The sequence below is a fragment of the Ixodes scapularis genome, unplaced genomic scaffold (genome assembly GCF_016920785.2).
Source record: "Ixodes scapularis isolate PalLabHiFi unplaced genomic scaffold, ASM1692078v2 PGA_scaffold8__174_contigs__length_109621045, whole genome shotgun sequence".
NCBI classification, from domain to species: Eukaryota; Metazoa; Arthropoda; class Arachnida; order Ixodida; family Ixodidae; genus Ixodes; species Ixodes scapularis.
The window spans coordinates 25,500,804-25,523,788 of NW_024609883.1; the positions used below are offsets into that span (position 1 = coordinate 25,500,804).

Consider the following 22,985-nt stretch of genomic DNA (forward strand, 5'->3'; position numbering starts at 1 on the left):
TCGCGTGTATGTTTAGGCAACGCGAAGTTAGTCACCCCTAGAATCTAGGGTGTGTGCCTTATGCGTGCCTTACCGCCGAATTCACAAACCTCACTCAAACTACACTCAAACTCAAGGGCCCCTCCACTTCCTCGAGGAAGGCGCGAGGGCCGGCGCTGGCCAATCGCGACGGCGGATCCGTCCTCGCGATTGGCCAGCACCGGCCCTCGCGCCTTCCTCGAGGAAGTGGAGGGACCCTTCAGTTTGAGTGTAGTTTGAGTGAGGTTTCTGAATTCGACGGTTATAGTTTGTAATGAATGGTTACGGGGAGTGCCACCTGGTTTCTGATGCGTTGTAGGCAAACACACACTCATGTGCTTTCCGGCAGTATGGCATGGTCGAGACAACTTCTAATTTGTTCAGGAGTTGTATATGTGAAGAGTCTGGATTATTAAAAAATTTAATTGATTTTTTTTTGTGTTTCCGAGGGCGCGCGCCTTGCACTCTTTGTGTTCTTTGTTCTCGAAAAGTACCTTTTGGTAGCTTAAGTAATTTTTGCAAGTTAGTTTAGGACATCAAGGCGATCCACGTATCTCGTGAGGACGATGTTTAACTTCTGCTCATAATCGTGGGCATGCCGAGTAAGCTTCGCCCCCCCCCCCCCCCCCCCCCCCCCCACGTCAATGACAAGCTCAAATCGTTTGCATACATGAAATTCGAAAACCCCGCCTTGTTGCGATTTCGGGCGTCTACGTTAAAGTCGCGGCTTATAATTAAAGGCTTCTCGTGGATCCCTGAGCACTTGTAAGAATGATCCGAGATGGTCATACGAAAATGACCCGCTATGTATATGACTTGGAGCAGAATTTGTTTAGGCATGGTCTTCAGGAAATCGTGCTGCGCTTCGACTATACAGTAGGAGGTGCCTCGCGCGGCGGGCGATGATGTCAGACGGCACCTGATGCCCTTTAGCGAGGAAAGATTTATTGTATCTGCTACGTTATCTAGTGGCTGCTGTGCAAGTTCCCGACGTCCCTCGCCGACTGTGCTATTCGTTGGTGCTTTATGATCCAAGCGGTGACGTCGTGAGATCACGAGGTGAGTTAAGCTTTGTCATTGGAAGCCAGCTGCTCGCGGTGACGATTGTCTACTACCGCATGCACTAGTTAGTCATCTGCTTGGGCTCCCCTTCGCCTCCTCCCCATAGGGCTGAGCAAAAAGCAACACCTACTTGAGGAGAAAGCCTATGCGGAGTGCAAGTTCGTCTGCTTCTTGCACTGGCGTTGCGATGATGTCAGAACACCGAGCTGTTATTGGCTTATTAAAAAAGTGAAAGCCGTTTACAACTCCCTGTAACGCCGAATTGGAGCGCAGCTCTTGAGGAGGAGGAGGGAAGTGTACTGAGGGCCACGGTTTCTGGGGGTCACGTGACATAGGAGAAAGGGTCACACATGACCCCCCCCCCCCCGAGGGCACGTGACCTTGTTGGGGTCACGTGACCTCAGGGAAGGGGGTCCACGTGGAGGGGGAGTCACGTGCCCCCCCCCCCCCCCGAGGTCACGTGACCTCGGGGAGGGGTCACGTGACCCCCCAGGTCACGTGACCAATATTTCCCCGCTAGATTTAGCGGGGAAATTTTTCCGCTAGGTTTAGCGGGGAAATTTTTTCCGCTAGATTTAGCGGGGAAATTTTTCCGCTAGATTTAGCGGGGAAGTTTTTCCGCTAGATTTAGCGGGGAAGTTTTTCCGCTAGATTTAGCGGGGAAATTTTTCCGCTAGATTTAGCGAGGAAATTTTTCCGCTAGATTTAGCGGGGAAACTTTTTCCGCTAGATTTAGCGGGGAAAATTCTCCGCTAGATCTAGCGGGGAAGTTTTTCCGCTAGATTTAGCGGGGAAATTTACCCATAACGCACCGCGCGGTTACGGCGACGGCGACGGCGACGCCGCTCAAGCCGGGAACGGGCGCCTAAGAGCTGCGCTCTAAAAAATATAGTGGGTAGCCCTCGAGGCATCTAGCGTTGAGGTCTACCCACCCTCCTTTCAATCAAACCCAATCAGAGCTCGGTATCGTTCTGACGTCACCGGAACTCTTGCGCACAAGGCAGACGACTTGCTCTCAGCATAAGTGCTGAATTTTCATGCGCCACTATAAGCCAAAAATTGTACGAGAGTTGGCGTCAGCGTTCGGCTAAGAGTCGTTCTTTCAAGCAATGGACACGGGTTACTGCCGAAGGATGGCGCAGCACTCGAGTTCCAATCTGGCCTACGATGGCCTACTTTAGTGACGCAGAAAAATTCGGCGCCTAGGCTTTCTTTCCTGGGGAATGTTGGCAAAAGCGTGAAGCTGCGGTTATCACAGCCCGGATTTGAATTCGTTTTTCGCCGCTCGCTAAATCTCGGTAATTATGACGAACCAAGCTTAATTATAAATATGCTTGGGTAATTTAACTGACGATTCCTTCCATCTGCTGTTGATGCTGATGTATTGCCTGCTAAAGTCCCGTTATGCTTTATGTTGCATTGGCTTGCGCATACCGGTTTCTTCTTATCCATGGGAGTAACGATTTTCGCATTAAACCCCGCCCTTGTACAGACCCTGTTTAAGAATTCTAAACTATAGTTGGCGTATCCAAATAATTTGTAGAATAAGGTTATCGGCGAAACAATACTTGCGCTCGAAACGTCGATTTTAGTTTCAGCTGGAGTGTGGTCACGTGAAAGAGTAATTGCAAAGCGATTGTTTTTTTTTTTGTTTGTTTTTTTGTTTGTTTTTTTGTAACTGAAAAAGTAGAAATTTTTTGTCTCCCCGGGGCCTTAGGTTCACACTGCTTCTTCGGAGCCATAAAGGCGGTGGACATCGCGGCGTTTTTTTTGTTTTTTTTTATTCTCACACCAGAACAGGCTTCGTCGTTTCATATTTTGTCATGTATAACAGATACCATTGGTGATACAAATCCTACATTTGTATAGATCCAGCGCACTTCACCACACATCTATGTCTATATTTAAAATTTGTTGCTTCAAAAAGATACTTCAAAGATCATTTCGTTCTTGCCATTTCGGTTGTCAATATTCAAAGCATTCACTTTTTTTTTTTTTTTTTTGCGAGGGCTGTTGACATTAAGTACGGGGCTTTAACAGTTTGGGGGGGGGGGGGGGGGTGCAAGAGAACACTCAAACATACAACACCAGGGCTACAATACAGTCGACATTCAGCGACACCTACTTATAAATAAAGGGGCTGAAATAGCACAAATATCCAATACGTTATCTAGCACTGAACAAAATTAATTCTCAGCTGTCAACATCCACTATACTAACCAAAAATATTATAACTGCTATTTGTCAGTCCATCTGACACATTTTCAGAAGGCCGCTCTCAGATCCATCTAAACAGTCCGATGATAAAATATTGCGTAGGAGATTATTATAATCGTTTACAGTTCTCATGAAAAAAAATAAAATTTATATGCGTCAATATTACGTTTGTTCTCTTCAAACTGATTAGTGCTAGCACATCTCAGTTATCTCGATGCGCGAGGTATTAATCTAGAATCCGGGTCAATATTATAAAGGTGATGAGAATACATAAAGACAAAACTTTAAGTGTAAAACGAGCGTGTTGGTAGCAGTAATTAAACATGAGGAAGATACATAGAAGGGGGGGACGGAAGTCTTCGTTGTCCGTCCCCCCTTTCTATGTATCTTCCTCATGTTTAATTACAAAACTTTAGCCGAGAAGGTTTTCGACGGACCGAAAGTAAGAGGAGATTGAGGCTGTTCAGAGTATCCCTAAAAAAATGCAGTGGCTTGTATTTGGATAGAATATACCTCACCACCTTCCTCTAAACTTTTCCGAGTTTAACAATTTGATTTTTTTCTATTGGAGTCCCATACGGAGGTATAGCGTTCTCCAAGGTTGGCCTAATATGCGTTGTGTAGGCCGTTAACTTTATTTGAGGCGGAGCAAAGTTCAGATTTCTTCAAAAAAGCAAATCTTTTTCAATGCTTTGTGACATATTTCATTTATGTGCTTACTCCAACTTAGGTCTTCAGAAATCGTCCCACTAAAGTATATAAAACTATCGGCTTCAACCACTGAACTCCCACCGAACCCGTAAGTAAAGAAAGAAATATTCTTTGTTTTGTTAGTTATTCGCGCAAACACTCTTTTTTGTATAATATTTTCATCTTCAATTTTGAGCACCAATGCTGAATAGACCTAACGAATGCACGTAATCTGCGCTGGTCGTCTTCCGGCTTGATTTTTGAATATTGCCACGCGCGTCTCGGAGCGCGCGCGTATGTGGCCGAATGGTTACCGTGCTTGGCTGTCGCGCGGAGAATCTGAGTTCGATTCCAGGCAGCGGAATGTTCTTTTATTTATTTGTTCTACTTGGCGTTTTTGGGAACTCGAGAACATTCTTGTCTGATCGAGTTACGAATGTTCTACGCGCCGAACGTTCTAGGCCGATTGTTCCAGAGACCCACGCGGCTACAAAAGGTGCTTCGCGTGGCAAGCCGTGGTCAGTCTCGCTCCAGCGCTCGATACTGCTGTTACACCGACTTCGACGCCCCCAACGCTCTATTGTTACCTTCTGTTTCCTTTTTGATTTTGGCACAAGTTCGCCCCTATAAAGGTTTAGTTTGTTTCAGTTTTCGTCACCTCGTTCCTTGTGATTCGTGGCATTATACCAGACAATCATCCGCAAATAGCCGCAAACTAACCCCTGGGTATATTTGCGCCGCGATGTCATTAATGTAAATTAAAAATAATTCTGGTCCGAGTACCGAACCCTGGGGGACGCCCGAGGATACCTGAATGCCGTTGAACTCAGGAACCTTTAACCTCTACATACTGCTCCCGATTAGATAAATACACCCTGATCCACAGTATCAGGCTATGAGTTACACCCTACAAAGAACGTTTATGAAGTAGTTCAGTGTGTGGTACGCTGTAAAACGGCATAAAAAGGTAAAAGCATACCACATTAATCTGTCCTCGCTCCTTAGACAAAGCGGCAAAATCGTGAAATGTTTTTGTATGAGTTGAGTGACTGTCGGTAGGCGCTGGCGAAATTCATGTTTGTTAGAGTTAAACATGTAGGAGGATTCGAAATTCTTGTATAATGCTTTAGAAATAATGGGCTAAAATAATTTGCATGTTATACAAATTAAAGGTACGGGGAGGTAGTTTTCAATATTATGCTTACTTCTCTTTTTTTAAGAATTGGTACGACCATCGCACTGCGCCAATTAGGGGATAAATGGTGTTGTTTTAGTGATGTTTAAAAATTAATGGTATGATATTTTGAAACTCCTTCTGCGTGTCTTTTTAAAAACTCTTTTGGTATTATGTGTGGCACTGTTACATTCTTTACTTTTAAGTTTAACGGTAATGAAAAACTCCCTCTATAGTGAATATAATATCCCCCAAAGTACTATTGCTATTCGTCGCATTGAAGCTCAAGTCCTCAGTGGCATTGTCTGTATTAACAAACGCACTATGAAAAAAATTATTAAACGTGTCAGCGATATCTTTTGGACCGGCGATAGCTTTATTATTTTTAATTATACACTTGTACTGCTCCTTCCAAGGCTCAAAATGACTCCAACATATGTCGGGTGAATTGTTCCTAAAATTCAACAGAGTTTCAGATAATTGCTTCATACAGAAAATGAAAACCTTCCATGGGGTATTAGGCCTTTGTATCTTTTGTTTTGTTTTGTTTGCGTGTCGCATTTCTTAATATTAACACATATTGATCGTTTACCGGGAAATAAATATTCCAGATTCCATACATATATTTGCAACTCCAATGTTGTATAGATGGCGGGGTGATAGTTCCAAGATGGCGGAAGAAACGGGGACTGGTTCTCCAGGATTTCTTGCTCACCTACTCGCTGACGCTGGTCACTATGCCAGAACTAATTTGGCTAAACATACCAAGTGGTCAGGGCAGGAGCACATCACCGGTGACGGAGTTGTTGACGTGCCTTAAGAAAATGAGCATGTTGAATTTTAAGAGTTGCCAAGCGGATCGCAACTGTTCGTACTTTAACTAACTCCCTTTTTCCGCTAAAACTGCATGATGCTCGAACACGCCGACCAGAACCATGCGGTAACAGCAGCACTAAGGCCGATAGTCCCTGCCACTGTCTGCGCTGCCGCCATTCCTGCTTCTCCGGTTCTTCGTTCGCCCGCGAGGGGGCGAGCGAAGGGCTAAAGTTGCGAATTAAAAGGAGTCCTCAGTGGAACCATGATCTCTTTGGCAGTTGGACCAGCCAGGTGTAAGCGAATCAGCAGTGGGTGGTGGACGAACGTTTATCGGGCACAAGAACGAGTTATCTAGGAGCGAGCATGTGTGACGAGACACATCACGCATACACGATTGTTGTGCTGACGCGACGTCAGAATGATGAGATGACATGACAAATTGAAGCATTATAAAGGTTGGCACTTAAACTTGCTTACGACGGCAACGACCAGATTCAGTCCTCTAGCGCTAAGCGATGATAGGGAGGTGACAAGTCTGAACTGCGGCTTGCACATTGTTCGGGGTGCGCATACCTTATTTCTTTATTTCATTGAAAGCAAAAAGCCACGGTGGAAGCCTGAGAAGAGGCATGCTCATTGTGACCGGGGTCGCCCGCGATAGAGACGCCGCAATCTGGGCCATCTCTGCGGCGACAGCGTTGGCCCCAAGCCCCATTGTATGGGTTGGCGTGCGATGCGCCCGATTTGGAGTCTTTGTGAGTCACCAAACAGCTATTACAATTGGGACACAGCCCGAGTAGTCAAGTCCCGTTGGACTTTGCGTCGGTAACGCGTTTGGGCAAGAAAGAAAGCGCACCGATCGGAATCGGGCGGCGGCATTGCTGTCAGAAGCAGTTGTACGGAGGGACGTTTTTCCTCCTCATCTAACAATTCTGGCTGCGAATCAAGTTTGGAATCTCGTGGACGTGAGCGGCTGCCGCGGATACTGCCGTTGGGAGATGCGGCTTGGTTGATTCGTGCGACGCGTTTCTGAATGACGAATCTTTTGAGTCAAAAACCACGTGACGAGCGAGATGCTGTCTGTTCAGGCGCCCTCATCAAGATCTCTATCATGAACATCGACTTGGCGGGGGGGGGGGGGGGGGCGGGAAACTGGCGCCGCATCTCCAAAGTTTTCTTCTTACGGGAAAAGTATTCTTCCCAAATGTCCCAATAAGACGCCTCGTGTTTTTGCTCGGAATGTTTATAGACCAACTCCAATACCTCCTGGATTCAACTCAGTGATAAGAAGCGGTGCCTGGATTCTGCAAAGGAAGTTATTCATCACTTGGGATAAAGCACAACAAAACAAATGCGTCAAGCCAGCGCAACTTGAATGGTTACAAAACGATTTTAATTTCAACAAACAATATCAAAAAATACGTCAAGTTTGCTTACATATTCTTCCTCTTTGAGGGGATTCTGGAGTGAGGTAACGTAGTCATAAAACACATATTTAGTTACATAATTACTGAGTAAATATTGCCACGGGCTTCTCCTTTTTCTCTGCGTACACTAAAGTTAAGAGGGAGTGGACTAACTTTTAGCTCACATACTCAGTAGTGCCGCGTGTTACGTGCGTGTCTGCCGTGTGTAGCCAACATGACCTTTGAACAAAAGCAGCGGCGGGTAAAACCTGAGACAACAGGAAGGCCAAGCGGCGATCCAAGGAGAAGCACGGGACACCTGGAAGCCAGAGACTAGGTAAGGGTTAGAGACCTGAAAAGACGCTTCTCAAAACACAAGCCGATTGTATCCTAAACAGTTAAATAAATATATCCTAGCATTATCCCAAATTAGCGGCTACATCTCAGTGGCGACGAGGATGGGATCTACTCAACAAAGACAGATGCAAAGAACTCAGCGATATCGAAGCGAAAGTCAACTCGGCAAAGTTAGTGACGCCTGATTTAAAACTTAAAAATGCCTCACATCGGGAGAAGAGTTGGATCAGAAATCGGAATTATGGTCTTCGCACATCGAAAGTATCCAAGTGCCCTTCGCTGCGAGCGATAATTCGGAATCAAACTGAGCCTATCTTCTTCTTTCTATCGTCGGACGAGAACTGTACGGACTAATATGACACTTAATGGCACCTGCCAAACCAATCATCAATGCGCACGCACTAATCGCTCAACTGATGCAGAACTACATCAACTTGACGCCCAATGAAACGGTTCAACGCTACAAATTCCATCACCAGATGCAGCTGGAATCCGGAATCATCACAGGCTACGTAGCTGCGCTCAGGCAGCTTTCACTGCAATCTAACTTCAGCCTTTTCTTTTACTACCTACTTCGAGACAAGCTCATTGGCGGCATTAGGGACAGAAACAGGATCGAACAGCTACTGGCTGAACCGACGCTGACATCCAAGGCAGTGGGGGATCTTGACGCTTCAGTGGATGTATCCATGAAGGACATAAGGAGCAAGACCGATTTCTAACAAGGTCTGAATCGTTTCCAGCAAGGGCGTAAATGCATGACGCCACCTCCGAAAACGACAAGCGAAGGTAAAGGGAAATATCAATAATGAGAAGAACATAAAACACAAAGACGTAAGAAAATAGACACGAAGGCGTCTTGTCCGTCTTTGTGTATTATATTCTTCCTATTATTTATATTACCCTTACCGGCACGCCCTCCGTTCTAAGAAAACCCCTGCACAATTAGGACCCCATGTAACCGTTGCGTCAAAAACAGTCAGTACGCTAAAAAATGCTTTGCTAGGAACAAGACCTGCAAAATGTGCAGAAAAACAGGACACTTGCAGATGGTCCGTCGCGACTGGCGACGAGATCACAAAGATAATAAAAGAAAGGACCGTGTTTACTGACCGTCAGCGTTGCACTTGATGCACAAAGTTAAAAATTTAGCACTCCGCCGCGCTTACCACGTCCTCCAAATCAACGCAATTTAGGGTATATGGTTCTCACCCAGCATGCATGCTTTCAATTGGGACAATGTGCTAATTTTCACAAATTAAGAAGTTGATTAAGAAAATGTTTTAAATACTCGACTTATCGTAACGATTAACCCCTTTTATTATCTCCCCTGGTCCTGTAACTCCCCTGCACAAATCTCAAAAGCCTACCTTTCACGGCTTTTCTTAAAATAAATATTTTCGTATTAAAAATCACACACCGTGTGTATTTTCTATAAATATAAACAATATTTCACGTATCACCGTACCATATTCGTATCGTCTAACGTAAAATCACGCACCTTAAGAAAGCCTCCACAATGCCCCGTGCCTGGCTTATGGCAGGCTGAAGTCACTCGGGAACAAGTGTCTCGTTATACATTCGCTTCAGATCATGCGCCGTACTTTGTGTTCGTTAATGCTGACACAAGCAGCTTCCGCAGTGTGCGACCAGGAAGCCGGTCCTTGACGGGTTCGTCCCGTGCACAAGCGCCCTCGCGGACGCTTCGCCGCTTTCACGGTGCGGCCTGCAGCATCCCGTAACACTGCAGGCAGCCAGGCCAACAGGGCCACCGCTTGGCGCCTCTTTTGCGGGAATCAACGAGAGCTGGTCAAGCCGCCCACCGCGCGGTGGACGCGCGAGCGCAACCGGCGGCAGACGCCTCCCGAAGCGGCTCGCAAACCGTTGACGAAACGCTGTGTTCAAAATGGCTATCATTTTCCTTTCTATGAATATTCGGCGGGGCGGGAGTAGTCTTCAGGGAAGCGCGCCTTCTGCGGAGCGGAGGGTCTAAGGACCGGTTGTCGGCGGCCGGGGTAATTACGGCCGCCACGGCCGACCCGCCGCCGCCTTGTTGCCACCGCAGAGCGAGGCGCGTTCCTCTCCCACTTCTGCCCATCGCATTCTACACGGCCACTTGGGCATAACTGCACGTCAGCCTGCCCCAGCCCCGTCCCCTCGCTGAGTGTTTGAACAGTCGCTCGCTTCGGGGCGGAACGCTCACCCTGGGCACGTGGTTGTCGTTGATGTCCCAGTCCGCATCCTTGACCATGTTGCCGGCCTGCACCATGGGAAAGGTGGCCACGGACCCGTTGCGGGCAGCGGCTGACTATGGGACGCCTTCCAGCGTCGTTCCCGTCGGCATGTGGAGCCCTGCAACGGTTTCGGGAGGTTTCAAGTTGCGTTTGTTGCTGTTTGTGGATCAGCGCGTTGTTGCACCTTAATCGCTGGCAGGGCAAAAACTACGAGCAACAATTTCAGCCGTTCTTGTTCTAGCAAGCTGTTAATGGGTTGCGTGACCATTTAACGTGCTGCGCTTCTAGGACGACACTGAAATAAACCTGGGAATGCAACGACTGGGACAAATTAAATACGTACCTGGAACTTTAAAACCATCAGCGGCAGTGAAAGCAGTAATCGAAACCATCGCAGCGGTGACGAAAACATTCACCAAATCTTCTCAGCTTTGCACCAAGCTTGAATATTGTTAATCAGCATTTGCCATAGCTCTACTTGGATAATTTATCAGAGAAAAGCGTTAATTATTGGGAACTCCACCATCGATGCTATCTGTGCTGTTGTTTTCACCTTGTAAACTCAGCATCCACCGAATCGTGTAACTTGTATTCTTTAACATAACTTGCTCCTGTTTCGGTTTCCGATAACTGTCACACCGAGGCAACATTTTCGCTGTCATGTAAGCTGTGCTGATGTCCCACAATGGGGCTGGGGTGTCAGAGAGCAGAACAAAAGAGCAACAAGTTGGTATATTTTGATGATCAGCTAATGAGGCCGCCGAACACTAGCAATATTTACACCCTTAGGCGACATTTTTATAGTCACTGATTTGCCTTAAATCTGATTCAGCAGACACATACACAAGAGACGCATGCAGGTAAAGCTCACTCCGTCAAAACCAGCCTGGTTTTGACGGAGTGCTGCGAGATTTCTCGGCCGGCGGGCAGACCGGTGGGTGTACGATCTTTGCTGCGCCGCACACCGAAATGGGGCGAACCACATGCCGCGCTTGCAGTCACGATGATGATGATATCATGACCAGATGTCGAACCGGAACCGAATTGAACCGAGAACAGGGACCGCACCGTTATTTTAGCCTAACCGGAACTGCACTGAGCCAGAATCTTCGCCGTCATCTTGGAACTTTACCAGAACGGAACCGAAAAATTATGACGGTAACCGGTTCCAGACGGTTCATGGTAATTTTTTTTTATGTTTTGTTAGTTTCACAAAATTAATATTTGAGAGCGAAAAACTGGCAGCTGTATTTTTATTGTCTAATTGTGATAAGGATGATTCCAATGTATAAGAAATTCGGGGATTTTGTGGCGCTTTTGTCTTGGCACTATGAATAATCATGCGTCACGTGTTAGCATACTGTAAAGAAATGTGACATCACATGACGTAGAGAAAATCGCTAGTTTCATCAGCGTTGTTGACAACGTGACGTCCTTGACATCAGGACTTCGCACTGCGAGTCATACGACACTGTGAAGTACTCGATTGTCATAAGCCCGAGTTGAGTGCTCGTGTTTATGAAAATAAGCATCTCCCAACATTCGGGTTATGGCTCGTGTTCAAAGATTAGGATAGCCGTGCTCTAACAATGTCTGAGGCTCAGCCCATGCTTTATGTTTCGGAAAGCCCAGTGCATGATTATGATGAACACTGACGGTATATAATTAGCGTCAGATCTAGTGGCCCCTTATTGTAATAGACCCTTTCCGAAATTCAGTGCCATCTGGTGGCTGAAATGGCGGTTTAAGTTTTGCCATACGAATGGCGGCAATGAACCCGTAGCCTGCAGTATTTTATCGGGCAACGTCACTTTTGCATGTCAACGGCAGACGAGAATAAACTTTTCGCTATACAGGTTTTTCTGGATCATCTCTTCCAGTGTCGATTCCCTCAACGATGCAAACAGTCAGAACGAAGCGCCAACCCAGACAGACGCCTTGATAAAGTTCTATAAGTCAAGGGGTTTCGAAGTCAATTTTGTGCCACTAACAGGTTCACTGGGCTCGAATTAGAGAAATGAACACTTACGCAGCGCTTGCATTCAATTCCGGTTTCGCAACGTGCTAATGTCTACAATGTATAGGCCTCGAATCCTCAGCTTAGCAGTATCTTCAAGATGTTCCTTCATCAGTAAATAGAAAGCCGCCATTGGTATGGCACATATGCCATTTTTCAGATGATGATGATAGTGATCAAAGTGGCCAGACTGAATTTCGGAAAGGGCCTATTGCGAGTTGAGGAGTGGTAAGCTGTTTCTTTCCTTTGCATTTCTGCCCTGTCATGGCTACGAGAGGAAACCAAATGGCTGCTTTTGCAATTAATAAGCGTCAGGAATTATTTCTTAGCGGTATTTAATAAAAGTAAACAAAAATGTGGTACGACATATTTATATGTACTCCTCATTGCGGCACCCGAACATGTCTTCGTCGTTGCTGAACTACCTCAAAAAGTTGTTTCTGAGAATAGAAAGATTGAAAGGACTAAATGTACCATATTAATCCGACGTTACATAGAACCGCAAGCGTGTACGGGAGAGATACCTGAAAAGAAAGATCCTAGTGTCTTCAGCCGTACGTTGGCAGCCGCTCTAAGTCTTACAGGAGTGCTAGCTGTTCTCAAGTTCTTCCCCAAGTTTTCTTGAAGCTCTACAGCTTCTGGGTGCAAAATAAAACCAATGGAGGATTACTGCTAACACGTGACACAAATGTGAGTGTCGAATTAATACTGCCAACCGCAGGAGGGCCCATGGCATAAAAAGAGGAGCAACAACAGGTGGGGGGGGGGGGGGGGGGGGGGGGGCTTAAAACATTATTGTGCTGTTCAATTTCCTCTTCCTCTACACGGCATCTCCGGCGCAGAGCAAAAGTGCTGCCCCGGAAACTACCTTGTTGGCACAAGCACCCTTGCCAGTAAGCGCATTTTCGTGATACCAGAAACTTTCACACGACCCTGCACCTAGAGAAAATAAATTGTATCTCAAACACATGCATGGTTTGAACTGATCTGAAACCTTCTACTGCTTTATTTTGCATCACCAGATTTCATTTTCTCAGCAAAAAAAAATGGCTAAGACCACCAGCATAGATTTCAATAACGTCAAATGCAAACCACGTTAACCAGTTCAGCTGTCTGGTAAGATGCAATGTTCGCGATACAAGCAAAATTAGATGTACAAATTGTAAAGGATTGAAGTATATATAGCACTCTCGCAATAATATACGGCAGCCTAATAAAACGTTAAAGTGCATAACTGGCAGAGAACAGATTTGTCAAGTGTGGTCCCAATATAAGTGGACGCAAAACCGGATAGAACTTTACCCTCCTGAGGCAGTATTTCACAAAATTTTCGAGTTCATGCAAGCTGATGCCCAAATGTGATTTACGTTAGGGTTACAAGAACCTTCATCTGTCCCTCGCACTATTTATGTGTAACAAGGAATATAATTGCATATCTATGTATTTCTTTTTGCAGTAAGGCATCGTGTATCAGACTCTTTTGAAGAATACCATTCATTAGCTCTATAACTCTGCACATTTTGTGTATTTGCCTTAAGATCAATCCTGTGAGCACGATCACCTTTTTAACATACCCCGTCACCCAATGTTCCACACTGCAAAACAGCGAGCGAAAAATCCCTTTTCCGCAAACGGCTCAACGGCTGGAGTATTCTCGAATATCGTGCTCCCATGATGGTCCCAAACGGCTATTTGAACTTCATATCGCCAAACTTAATAATGATAATAAAAATATACTTAAATACTGACTTATGCTAGGACAACATAAATGGTGGTCCGATCACCTTAAAGATATACACTATTAGTGAATTCACCTCCAAGTGATCACATAGCGGACGTGTATTCCATTCGCTCCTATTTTCTCTGCTTACTGCTACTACGTTGCCCATCGCCAGTGAGTATTTTTTTTTCTCTCATTTCATCATAAGGAGTTCTTGCTGGCTTGCAAGGTTCTGGCTTGCCAGTTGCGCGGCACTCCAGCCGGCAAGGCATGGAAATTTCAACGTCCTTAGTCGCCGCCATGGCGGAACCGCTCCCGCCTGACGACGAAGAACTTGCCAGCGTTTCGGGCTCAATTGCCGACGACAATCAAGGTGCGTTCCAGGATGTCGTCCGCGAAACAAGGAGGCACTGCCCAAGTCAAGGCTCTGGTTCTAGCGAGCAGACCATCAAAACCCAAACCGAGCCCACTGTCGGTCTCGTAGTTCTTTTCACTCCTGTGGACAAAGATGTAAGAATTGACTCCATCACTTCGGTTCGCCTCACGTCCACTCTGGAGACGCTCGTGCCTTCGTGTGTTATTGAGGTGCGCTTTAACAGGCGGAAGAATCTCCTAGCGATTGACACGCGGAATGGACAGAAGACACGTACTCTCCTTGGCCAGACCACGCTTTGCGGTATGAAAGTGCGTGCTTTCGAGCCTCGTGGAAAGACCTCCAGCGTTGGAATCGTCCGCGACATTGACAGCACCCTTTCTGACTCCGCAATACTCGGAGTTTTGCGCTCAACAGTAGGCATCCGCAAGGTCTGTCGCATCGGCAAGTCCACTACTATTCGAGTTGAGTTTGCTTCTTCTACACTTCCTGAGCACGTCTACGTCCGCCTGGTTCGACATAGCGTCGACCTGTATGTCAACAACCCCATCCAATGCCACCGATGCGGTTTGTTTGGCCATGTTGCGGCTGTGTGTAAGCGGTCGCTAACTTGCCTCCGATGCGCAGAGCCTCACGCAACTACGGAATGCACAGGCTCGAGCACTCTTTGCGTCAACTGCAAGAAACCACATGAAACAACATCACAACAGTGCCCATTCTGGCAAGCTGAGCGCTCTGTGTGTCGCTTTCGCTGCGAGAACAATGTTTCCTTCGCAGAAGCACGAGCCCAAGTGGACAAACGTACGGCCGAGCGGGCGGCTCCACGAGCCGAAGCTGCAACAGAAATGGTTGTTCTAACTGAAAAACTTCAACGAAGCCGACGTCATTCTCGACGACGCCAGGCGGAACAACATATTGCAGACAAACAAGACCCGCCATCATCGCTTGTCGCCGAAGCCCCGAAGCCAATGGACACAGAGCCTGCGCCTAAGGAAGCACCTGTCCTTGTCTCCTCCGGCGAGAACAACGTGCGACAAAGCTACAAAGCAGCGCTGCAAAACTAGCCCCCACCGTCGTCACCACCAGTTCAGGCCGGACCTGTACTCCCGACCACTCAAGCTTCTCTAAGTGTTGGACAGGAGGCGATACCGTCCCTCCCAAATCCAAGCACCCTCACTTCCTCGTTAGGTAGCTTCGTACGCCAAATGCTCGTCATAGCGCGACAGTTTCTCCCGCTTCTACGGTATCCATGGGCAAACCAGCTCCTGAATTTTATCACACTTATAGAGCCCTTGGTCAAAAGTTTTCTGCAATAAAAGTTTTTACACTGCTCATATTTATTTTTATGGCTTCCTGTCCATCTATCTTACAATGCAACGCCCGCAGCATCACTTCTAAATTAGCAGAGTTGCAGTATTACCTTTCATCTCAGCCGGTACCTATACTTGCAATTTCGGAATGCCGCCTCAGACATGGCTCTCGAATTCAGCCCTATGTCCATTACCCAAGTGCGGCGGCCACGCCTAACAGCTCATCACGGGCATCACTCTTTGTTCACTCAAGTGGGCAGCAAGCTGCAGAAGATGTGTCCCATCTGTGTACAGAAACTGCTGAATTTGCAGCATGCACGGTCATATTTCGCTCATTTAAGATGACCATTGTGTCTGTATATATATGTCCTACTGGTCGCTTTGATGCGAACTGCATTAGTAGCCTACGTCTTCAATTTCCTGGTCGTCTTCTTATATGCAGAGATTTTAACGCATACCATCCTCTCTGGGGTAGTAAACGCACGACGCCTCGGGGTACTGCTCTCGCAGATGAGATTGAATCATCAGATTTGATTATTCTGAATGACGGCTCTCCTACATTTTTTGGTCATCGCGGAGAACCTAGCGTGCTGGACCTTACTCTCGCTTCCCCCAATCTAGACGTGTACTGGTCGTTGGACGCGGACACACGTGGAAGCGATCATCTTCCAATTTTGATGAATATACCCGAAGTGACCCGCCTCCCACGTCGTCAATACAGTGTAACCAACTGGGACGTATTTCGCGCAGATGTTCGCTTTCTTGAGCCGTCAGAGGATATATTAAAAGCTATTCCTGCATGTCTTGTTCAATCAACATATAAAATATCTTTAAGGATATCTCAGCCGTCCCCGGATTTGAAGTTCGTACGCTTACGTGCTGTTCGCCGCCGCACTCAGCGTCGTGCGCGCCGATCTGGCAAGGTCTTCCATTGGATAGACTGTCGTCGTGTTACGTCAGCTTTACTCCGTCACACTCGCGTACTTCGCCGTCGACAATTTCGTCAATTTGCTTCGTCATTAACTCCATGTACACCTAAGCCAAAGATTTACAAAGTACTGAGAGGTATGGGCTGCTCTCCAACACCTCGAGATTTGTTCATCGCCCTCAGTCTTAAAAATGGCCTTGAATTATCACGACTTGCAGATGATTTTGCGGTGCGCTTCATTGTACCCCAACACCCTTCTGGATCTTCATATCCTCGATCACTGACTGGTCCTGCACGGAGTCCGGAGAGTATGGATCATCCTTTCACTATGTCGGAACTAGATGCGGCTCTTAGGAAATGCAAACGCCACAGTGCTCCTGGGTCTGATGGCATCACCTACCAAGCATTGCGTAACCTGAGTGACAAGTCACGCGTCGTATTGCTCGAGCGCTTAAATTTGGCGTGGACTACTGGTATTCTTCCGCAAGAATGGAAGCATGCTGTAGTAACCCCCATTTTAAAACTAGGCAAGCCTTCGTCAGAATTGTCATCGTACCGCCCAATATCTTTGACCTCGTGTGCTGGAAAACTTCTAGAACGCTTGGTGCTTACGCGTCTCCAGTGGTACCTTGGCGACATTGAAGCACTGCCACCTGAAATAGCGGGATTCAGAAGTGGACGCTGCACTGCACTGTATTGCGAGCCTTACATCAGCGTTGGAAGACGCTCGTTCACGAGGAGACACTGCTTTGGCAGTGTTTCTTGATGTTGAACGAGCTTTTGACTCGGTTCCACATGATGTAGTTCTTGCTTGCTTGAATCACCTTGGCATAACAGGAGGAATGCTAAAATATTTCCAAGAGTTTCTGAGCAACAGGACAATTAGTGTTTGCTTGGGCAAGACTACGGGAGCCGTGCATCCACTGTTGCGTGGGTTACCTCAAGGTAGTTGCCTTAGTCCAGTGCTATTCAACATCGTAATGACGACAATACGTTTATGCATGCATAAATCACCACACCCTAGTGGTATGATCATCTATGCAGATGATATCTGTTTGTGGGCTTCCCATTCTGATCGACGCATTCTACGTCCCTCTATGCAAATATCCCTCGCGCGTGTTGCAAACATGCTAGAAGACCTCGGACTTTCCGTCTCAGCGCAAAAAACAGCTGTGCTCGCTTCTTCCCGCCGCCCCTTTCGTCATGGATTTCCGCGGCTTACTTTATGTGGGACTCGAGTACCGCGCGTGCGTAGCTATCGAATTGGGGGTCAATCTTTATTCCCGATTATGTTGGCGTCGGCACGTAACGAATCTTGTACGTCAGACGGCGATGACGACGTCTCTCATTCGTCGACTTCGTGGACTTGAGTGGGGATCGTCCCCTAAAGCCCTACTATGCGTGCACCGGGCGCCTAACCTTTCCCGCATTCTTTATGCAGCGTCATATTTGCCGCCTACGCGATCTCTATGGGATCAGCTGGAACGATGCCACCGAGCCGGAATAAGAATGGCTCTTGGTTTTCCCTCGTACTCCCGAATCGATGCAACGTGGATTGAGGGCCGAGAGATGCCGGTAGCTTTACACGCTGTGAACCGTGCTCTTAAACATCTCGTTCGGCTTTCTGAGTCGACCAGTGGTGTCTCGCTGTTTACTAGACATGCAACAGCGTCATCTTTCACAATATGGCAGTCACTGCACCTCTCTAGTTGAGGCTCTCGGCTTCATACCTTCCGTCCATTCTCCTCCACTTGACTCCCCGTGGAGCAAGCACCCGTTCACCATCTACGAGGACATCCCGGGTTTCCACGGAAAATCACGACACCCCTGTGTGGTTAGTCGAGCCCTGACAGAGGAGGTGATGACGTCTCGGCATTCCTCGTTTACGGCCATTTATACTGATGGCTCTGTCGACTTCATTCATGATGTCGAGTCTGCAGCTTACCACATCCCATCGGAACCCTGCTCATGGTCAGGACGGTTCGACCATGCCGTGTCGTCGACTACAGCTGAGCTGAGTGGAATCCACGCAGCTCTTCTTCACATCACGACGAAACCACCTAATAACTGGCTTTTGGCAACAGACTCTCGGTGTGCGGTGCATAATATCCTCAGCAGCAAAGGCGCCAATCCTGATTTGGTTTGTGAAATAATTAGGCTGGGTCATCTACTTGTCTCCCATGGTTCTAACCTGCGAGTACAGTGGATACCTTCGCACATTGGCTTACCTGGAAATGAGATGGCTGACCATCTCGCCTCAACCGCTCTAAAACTGCCCACTGCGACGTTGAATCTCCCCAGCCACTCTGACCCGAGATTGGCTATTAAGACTTGGATACAACACAAGCATCCCATTTCCAGTGTGGCGTCTGATGAACCTCCTCCTCCAGCTTGTGCGCGTGGCCTAACACGGAAGTTCGCTTCTCTTCTCCACCGCTTAAGAGCAGACTGCGCGTACACGCAAGTGAACCTGCACCGCATCAAAAAAACAACCAGCCCCTTCTGCGGGCACTGCGATTAACCAGAAACGCTGACGCATATATTTTTTGAATGTGGACACTACAATACAGAAAGAACCGTCCTTCTAGCTTCACTGAAGAGCCTCGGTGTTTCACCCACCCTCGTGGATATGCTATTCCCCAAGGGTCGATCATCCACGTGCATACGTCTCCGAAAGACTGTGTTCAGCTTCTTGGATGCCTGTGGGCTTTTGGCAAGGCTGTGATGAGTGAGAAAATACGACCGCCGACTTCTCTTTTCGTGGTTGTGTGCCAGTGATAGTTTTCCTCGTGAAGTTTTCCGCGAGAATTTTGTGAACATTCTGTGGTGCTCGCGTTCTAGATGTGCCCATTTTCTTACTTTTGACTGATTTTTTGCCGACTTTTTATTTTACTTTAATTTGTTAACTTGTGTTTCATCATCCTATATTTCTCATCACCATCTGTTCCCCCTCCTTTCCCCTGCATTCATTCTCTTCAATACTGCAATAACCCAAGCCCGTGAAACTTTTCCACAGCCAGTGAGAAAAACCTCACGTCAGGCAAACACTACCACCACCACCACCACCACCGCCTCCAAGTGATATGTATATGCTTTCCAAATCCTTTCGGAAGTTGTTATCCTCGATAGACGTGTATACGTGATAAGGGAGAGCCGGTTCGAACCGTTCCAACAAGTTTGAGCCGGTTTGAATCATTATTTTTGTCTCTCTGGAACTGAACCGGTACTGAACCTAAAGCCGTGAGCCCGAACCCGAACCGAACCAATAAAAAGTTCGGGTCGACAGTCTCGCTATAGTTGCGTTCAGCACTCCCGCCTGCACATTCGAAAGAAGCAGCTCAGGAAATCAGCGTGTTTTTTTTTTCGCATTTTTGAGCATGGCCATGCTCGTGCAACGGTGGCTCGCATACAAAACGTTTGCTTGACATCAGGGGCCGCCAAGATCGGTTTTGCCGCCAGAGGGCGAGATTTCCCAGCTGTTGGAACAATGATCTTTGCGCGAATCCTGCCTGCCCTGCCGCCCAAGAAAGGAAGTAAGATTATGATTGTGAGTTATTGTTAAATTAGGGCTGGGCGATTGATCGATTAATCGATTAAAGCTTTAATCGCGATCAATTATTTTAGCCGGTTAATCGGTTTTTTAGTCGGTACCCCAAAAGAGGTCGATTAAACGCACGCACGGCTCTATCCTGGACGACCTGCCCAAGCAAAAAGTTTGGGCAGGTCGTCCTGTCCAAACTAAAAGTAACGACACTTGGCCATATTGTGTCTTAAAATCATGGTTGCCAGTTATCTGAAGCTTTATCTGAAATCACAGGAAACGCCTTTCCGCCATCTACAAATTTTTAAACAGTTCGTGACACAGCAAATCAATATTGCGTGACCTTCCTAACACCGAATCTAATGTTGAGGATGTCGCACTTTTGAATCATGACGATCGGCACGAGCCTAAATGGCGGCGCCCAAAACAATCCTGGGGAATGGAGTGGCGATACTCTAAGCGCAGCTCATTTAGTGGCTCTAGGTTGAACTATATGTATCATCAATTGTAAACGTCCTTTACGGCGGGTATCAGAGTGTTCAATAAGTCCTCAAAGGCAAACCAAGTGGTTGCATTCTTTTCAATATATTATAAAAATTAACTCAACCGATTAATCGATTAATTAATTGATTAAAGGGTGGCGATTAATCGGGGTAAAATGTTTAATCGACGCCCAGCCCTATAAATTACTATTACAAAAAATATACCTTCTTCCTCTTCTAAGTATGGCTGTCATCAGAAGCGTTCTACAGATTTATAAATGTGAAGGTAAATGTGTTGACGACAGGCAAGTGAATCTCAAAGCGATCTTTATTTCAATGACCCCTATGTGCAAGGTTTCTAACTCTATGACTATTCTATATGAAGGATCAAGTTTCGTATAAGTCAACTGCACTGAAAAGACAATCCAGAAATGAACTAAAGAAAAATAACTGATTAGCTGATTTGCCTTCCTCGAAAATGTCATTGCCTGTCATATAAGGCAAATATAAACGAATCTTGAAGTTTTACCAGATAAAAAGAAAGTCACGAAAAAATATTTTTCAAAATGCGCGCACGGAGCGCGTAAAATATTTAAATATTGTCTATAATTTTAGCTATTCTTGTCTATCATTCTTCACTCTGAATTTTGCTGTGTTTCTCGAAATGGAGAGGGCACGGCAACACACGAGTGACACACCTTTTCAACTTTTCATGCACGTTTTTTTGCGTTTTACGTGAACCTTGTCTACAGCGATAACAGGGTTCTCAGACAACGGGCGGGATCGGATTGGTGCGAGGGTTGGTCAAAGCTTCCTCTCGGCTACTATTCCAGTGACCCGAGGTTTTACGCGAGAAAAACCCCCACGAATAAGGTTGCCTTTTCCAAACTAAAGAATTTTTCGTAAACGTTGCGTAGATCAAGACGCCTGCTTCTTGCACAGGGGTTGCGCTGATGTCAGAACGGCGCCGAGCTCTGATTGGCTTTGATTGAAAGAATAGTGGGTAGACCTCTATGGTAGATGCCTGGAAGTCTACCCACTATTTTTTTTTAATCAGCCAATAAGAGGTCGGCGTCGTTCTGACATCAGCGCAACGCCTGAGCAAGAAGCAGACAAACTTGCCCTTTCCATTGGCCTAGATTGGCCAAAGCAGCTTAGTGCCGCCAAGCCCCTTTTCTACTGGCCATGCTGCTCTCGATTTCTCGCAGGCGAGCCGATTTTGTCTTAAGCAGAACGATAACATTTATTGAATGGGCAAAGCACCAGTCTTTATGCAACGCAATGCATCTCTATAGGTCAATAATGGTGGAGGCTCTCTTACATAGTCTCCGTTAATCATATGGTTCCACGTACCTTCAACGTAAATTCTGGTGCTGCTCGCCATACAAAGGTCGCATCTTTGCTTTAGATTCCGAAACAGCTGTCCGAATGGTCCTTTTCTTTTGTCGATACCAGTGGCAATATCACGGCGCCCATCGAGACTAAGAAGCACCCGAGTATTCTTATATTGTGGTCGCAGTCCTCTACAAACAGATTTCGGGGGGCCTGCCTCAAACGAGATTGTGTAGTATTATGAGCGCTCGTCCATGGCGCGCCGCGCGAAGACAATACAGAAATCTAGCAAATCGTTTTACATCCAAATTTTGCGAGTGTCTTTGCTTATTCTTGGAGCAACTGATCCTCCTGATATTTTTTGGGGTGGGCGCTTATTGCAACACGGGCACATGCGCAACATTTTTGGGGGCTCCATATTGAAGTCTTTATTGTTCGTTGGTTTTAACATTGTTGAGCACAATTTGTCATCTTGGGTGAAATGCGTGATCGCAAATCAACTCTCATATGAGTACAAAACGAAGTTAACATATCGAAGTGGAACAAACGAGATATGAGGTAGTTGTATTAAATATATTGTATGTTTAGTGTTAATAACATAAAAAAACTTCCATAACCCTTGCCTTTTTTTTAATTATTTAATGCATTTTTAGTATATATGCACTTCTTGGATATTTGTCACTGGAATAAAGCAGTCCTCGTAGCGTAATGCATAAATTTAAGATTTTTACTTTCCTCTCCTTAAGGCTGAAGCCCAAATGCGGTCATTTCGAAGAAGCTTCAGATTTAAGCCCCAGATTGCGACACAGAGGCCGTGTTCCAAAATTTACTCGATCTTACTCCAGGGTAAGGGTTTTCTACCCCTGGCGTTCTAAAACCTACCCACGACCAGCGTTTTTCAATCTGTGCTGTCACGTGATGCGATCCGCCGGAGTAACTCGGATCAATTTGGGTAAGATTTGGAACACAGCCAGATACGTGTGACCCAGTGTAACTGTATTCGCGCCTCCAGCTCGTTGCTCGCCCTCCGGTGGCGGAAGAGGAAAGCGCTCTAGTTAGGGTCCCCCGGTTCTCCTGCGCAGCGGGCACGCTGGAACTGCTCGCGCGATCATGGCACGCGAACAGTCATTTTGAAAGCAAACAACACTCTTCACTGACCCTATGGAGTGCTGCAGCCGGCAGGTGACTCTACCGTACTAGAGAGTTTTAATATTGCGTATAGAAGCAAACGCAAGTGTTGTGCGTTTGTGTCAGAGTTGCGAGCTACACGCTGCACATGCGCGTCGTTGCCATGCGCCAATCGAAGAC

The 22,985-nt window shown here is 46.7% G+C and overlaps 1 protein-coding gene across 1 annotated transcript in view; it reads right to left on the reverse strand.

Moving 5' to 3' along the window:
- Positions 1-22,985, reverse strand: part of LOC121833539 (transcription factor glial cells missing-like) — an 81,130-nt gene that overhangs the window by 15,857 nt on the left and 42,288 nt on the right. The window contains exon 2 of the mRNA XM_042286937.1: positions 9,944-10,092. Coding sequence (XP_042142871.1) covers positions 9,944-10,009 — 66 coding nt within the window. The 5' untranslated portion in view covers positions 10,010-10,092. The remainder of the gene's footprint in view (positions 1-9,943; positions 10,093-22,985) is intronic.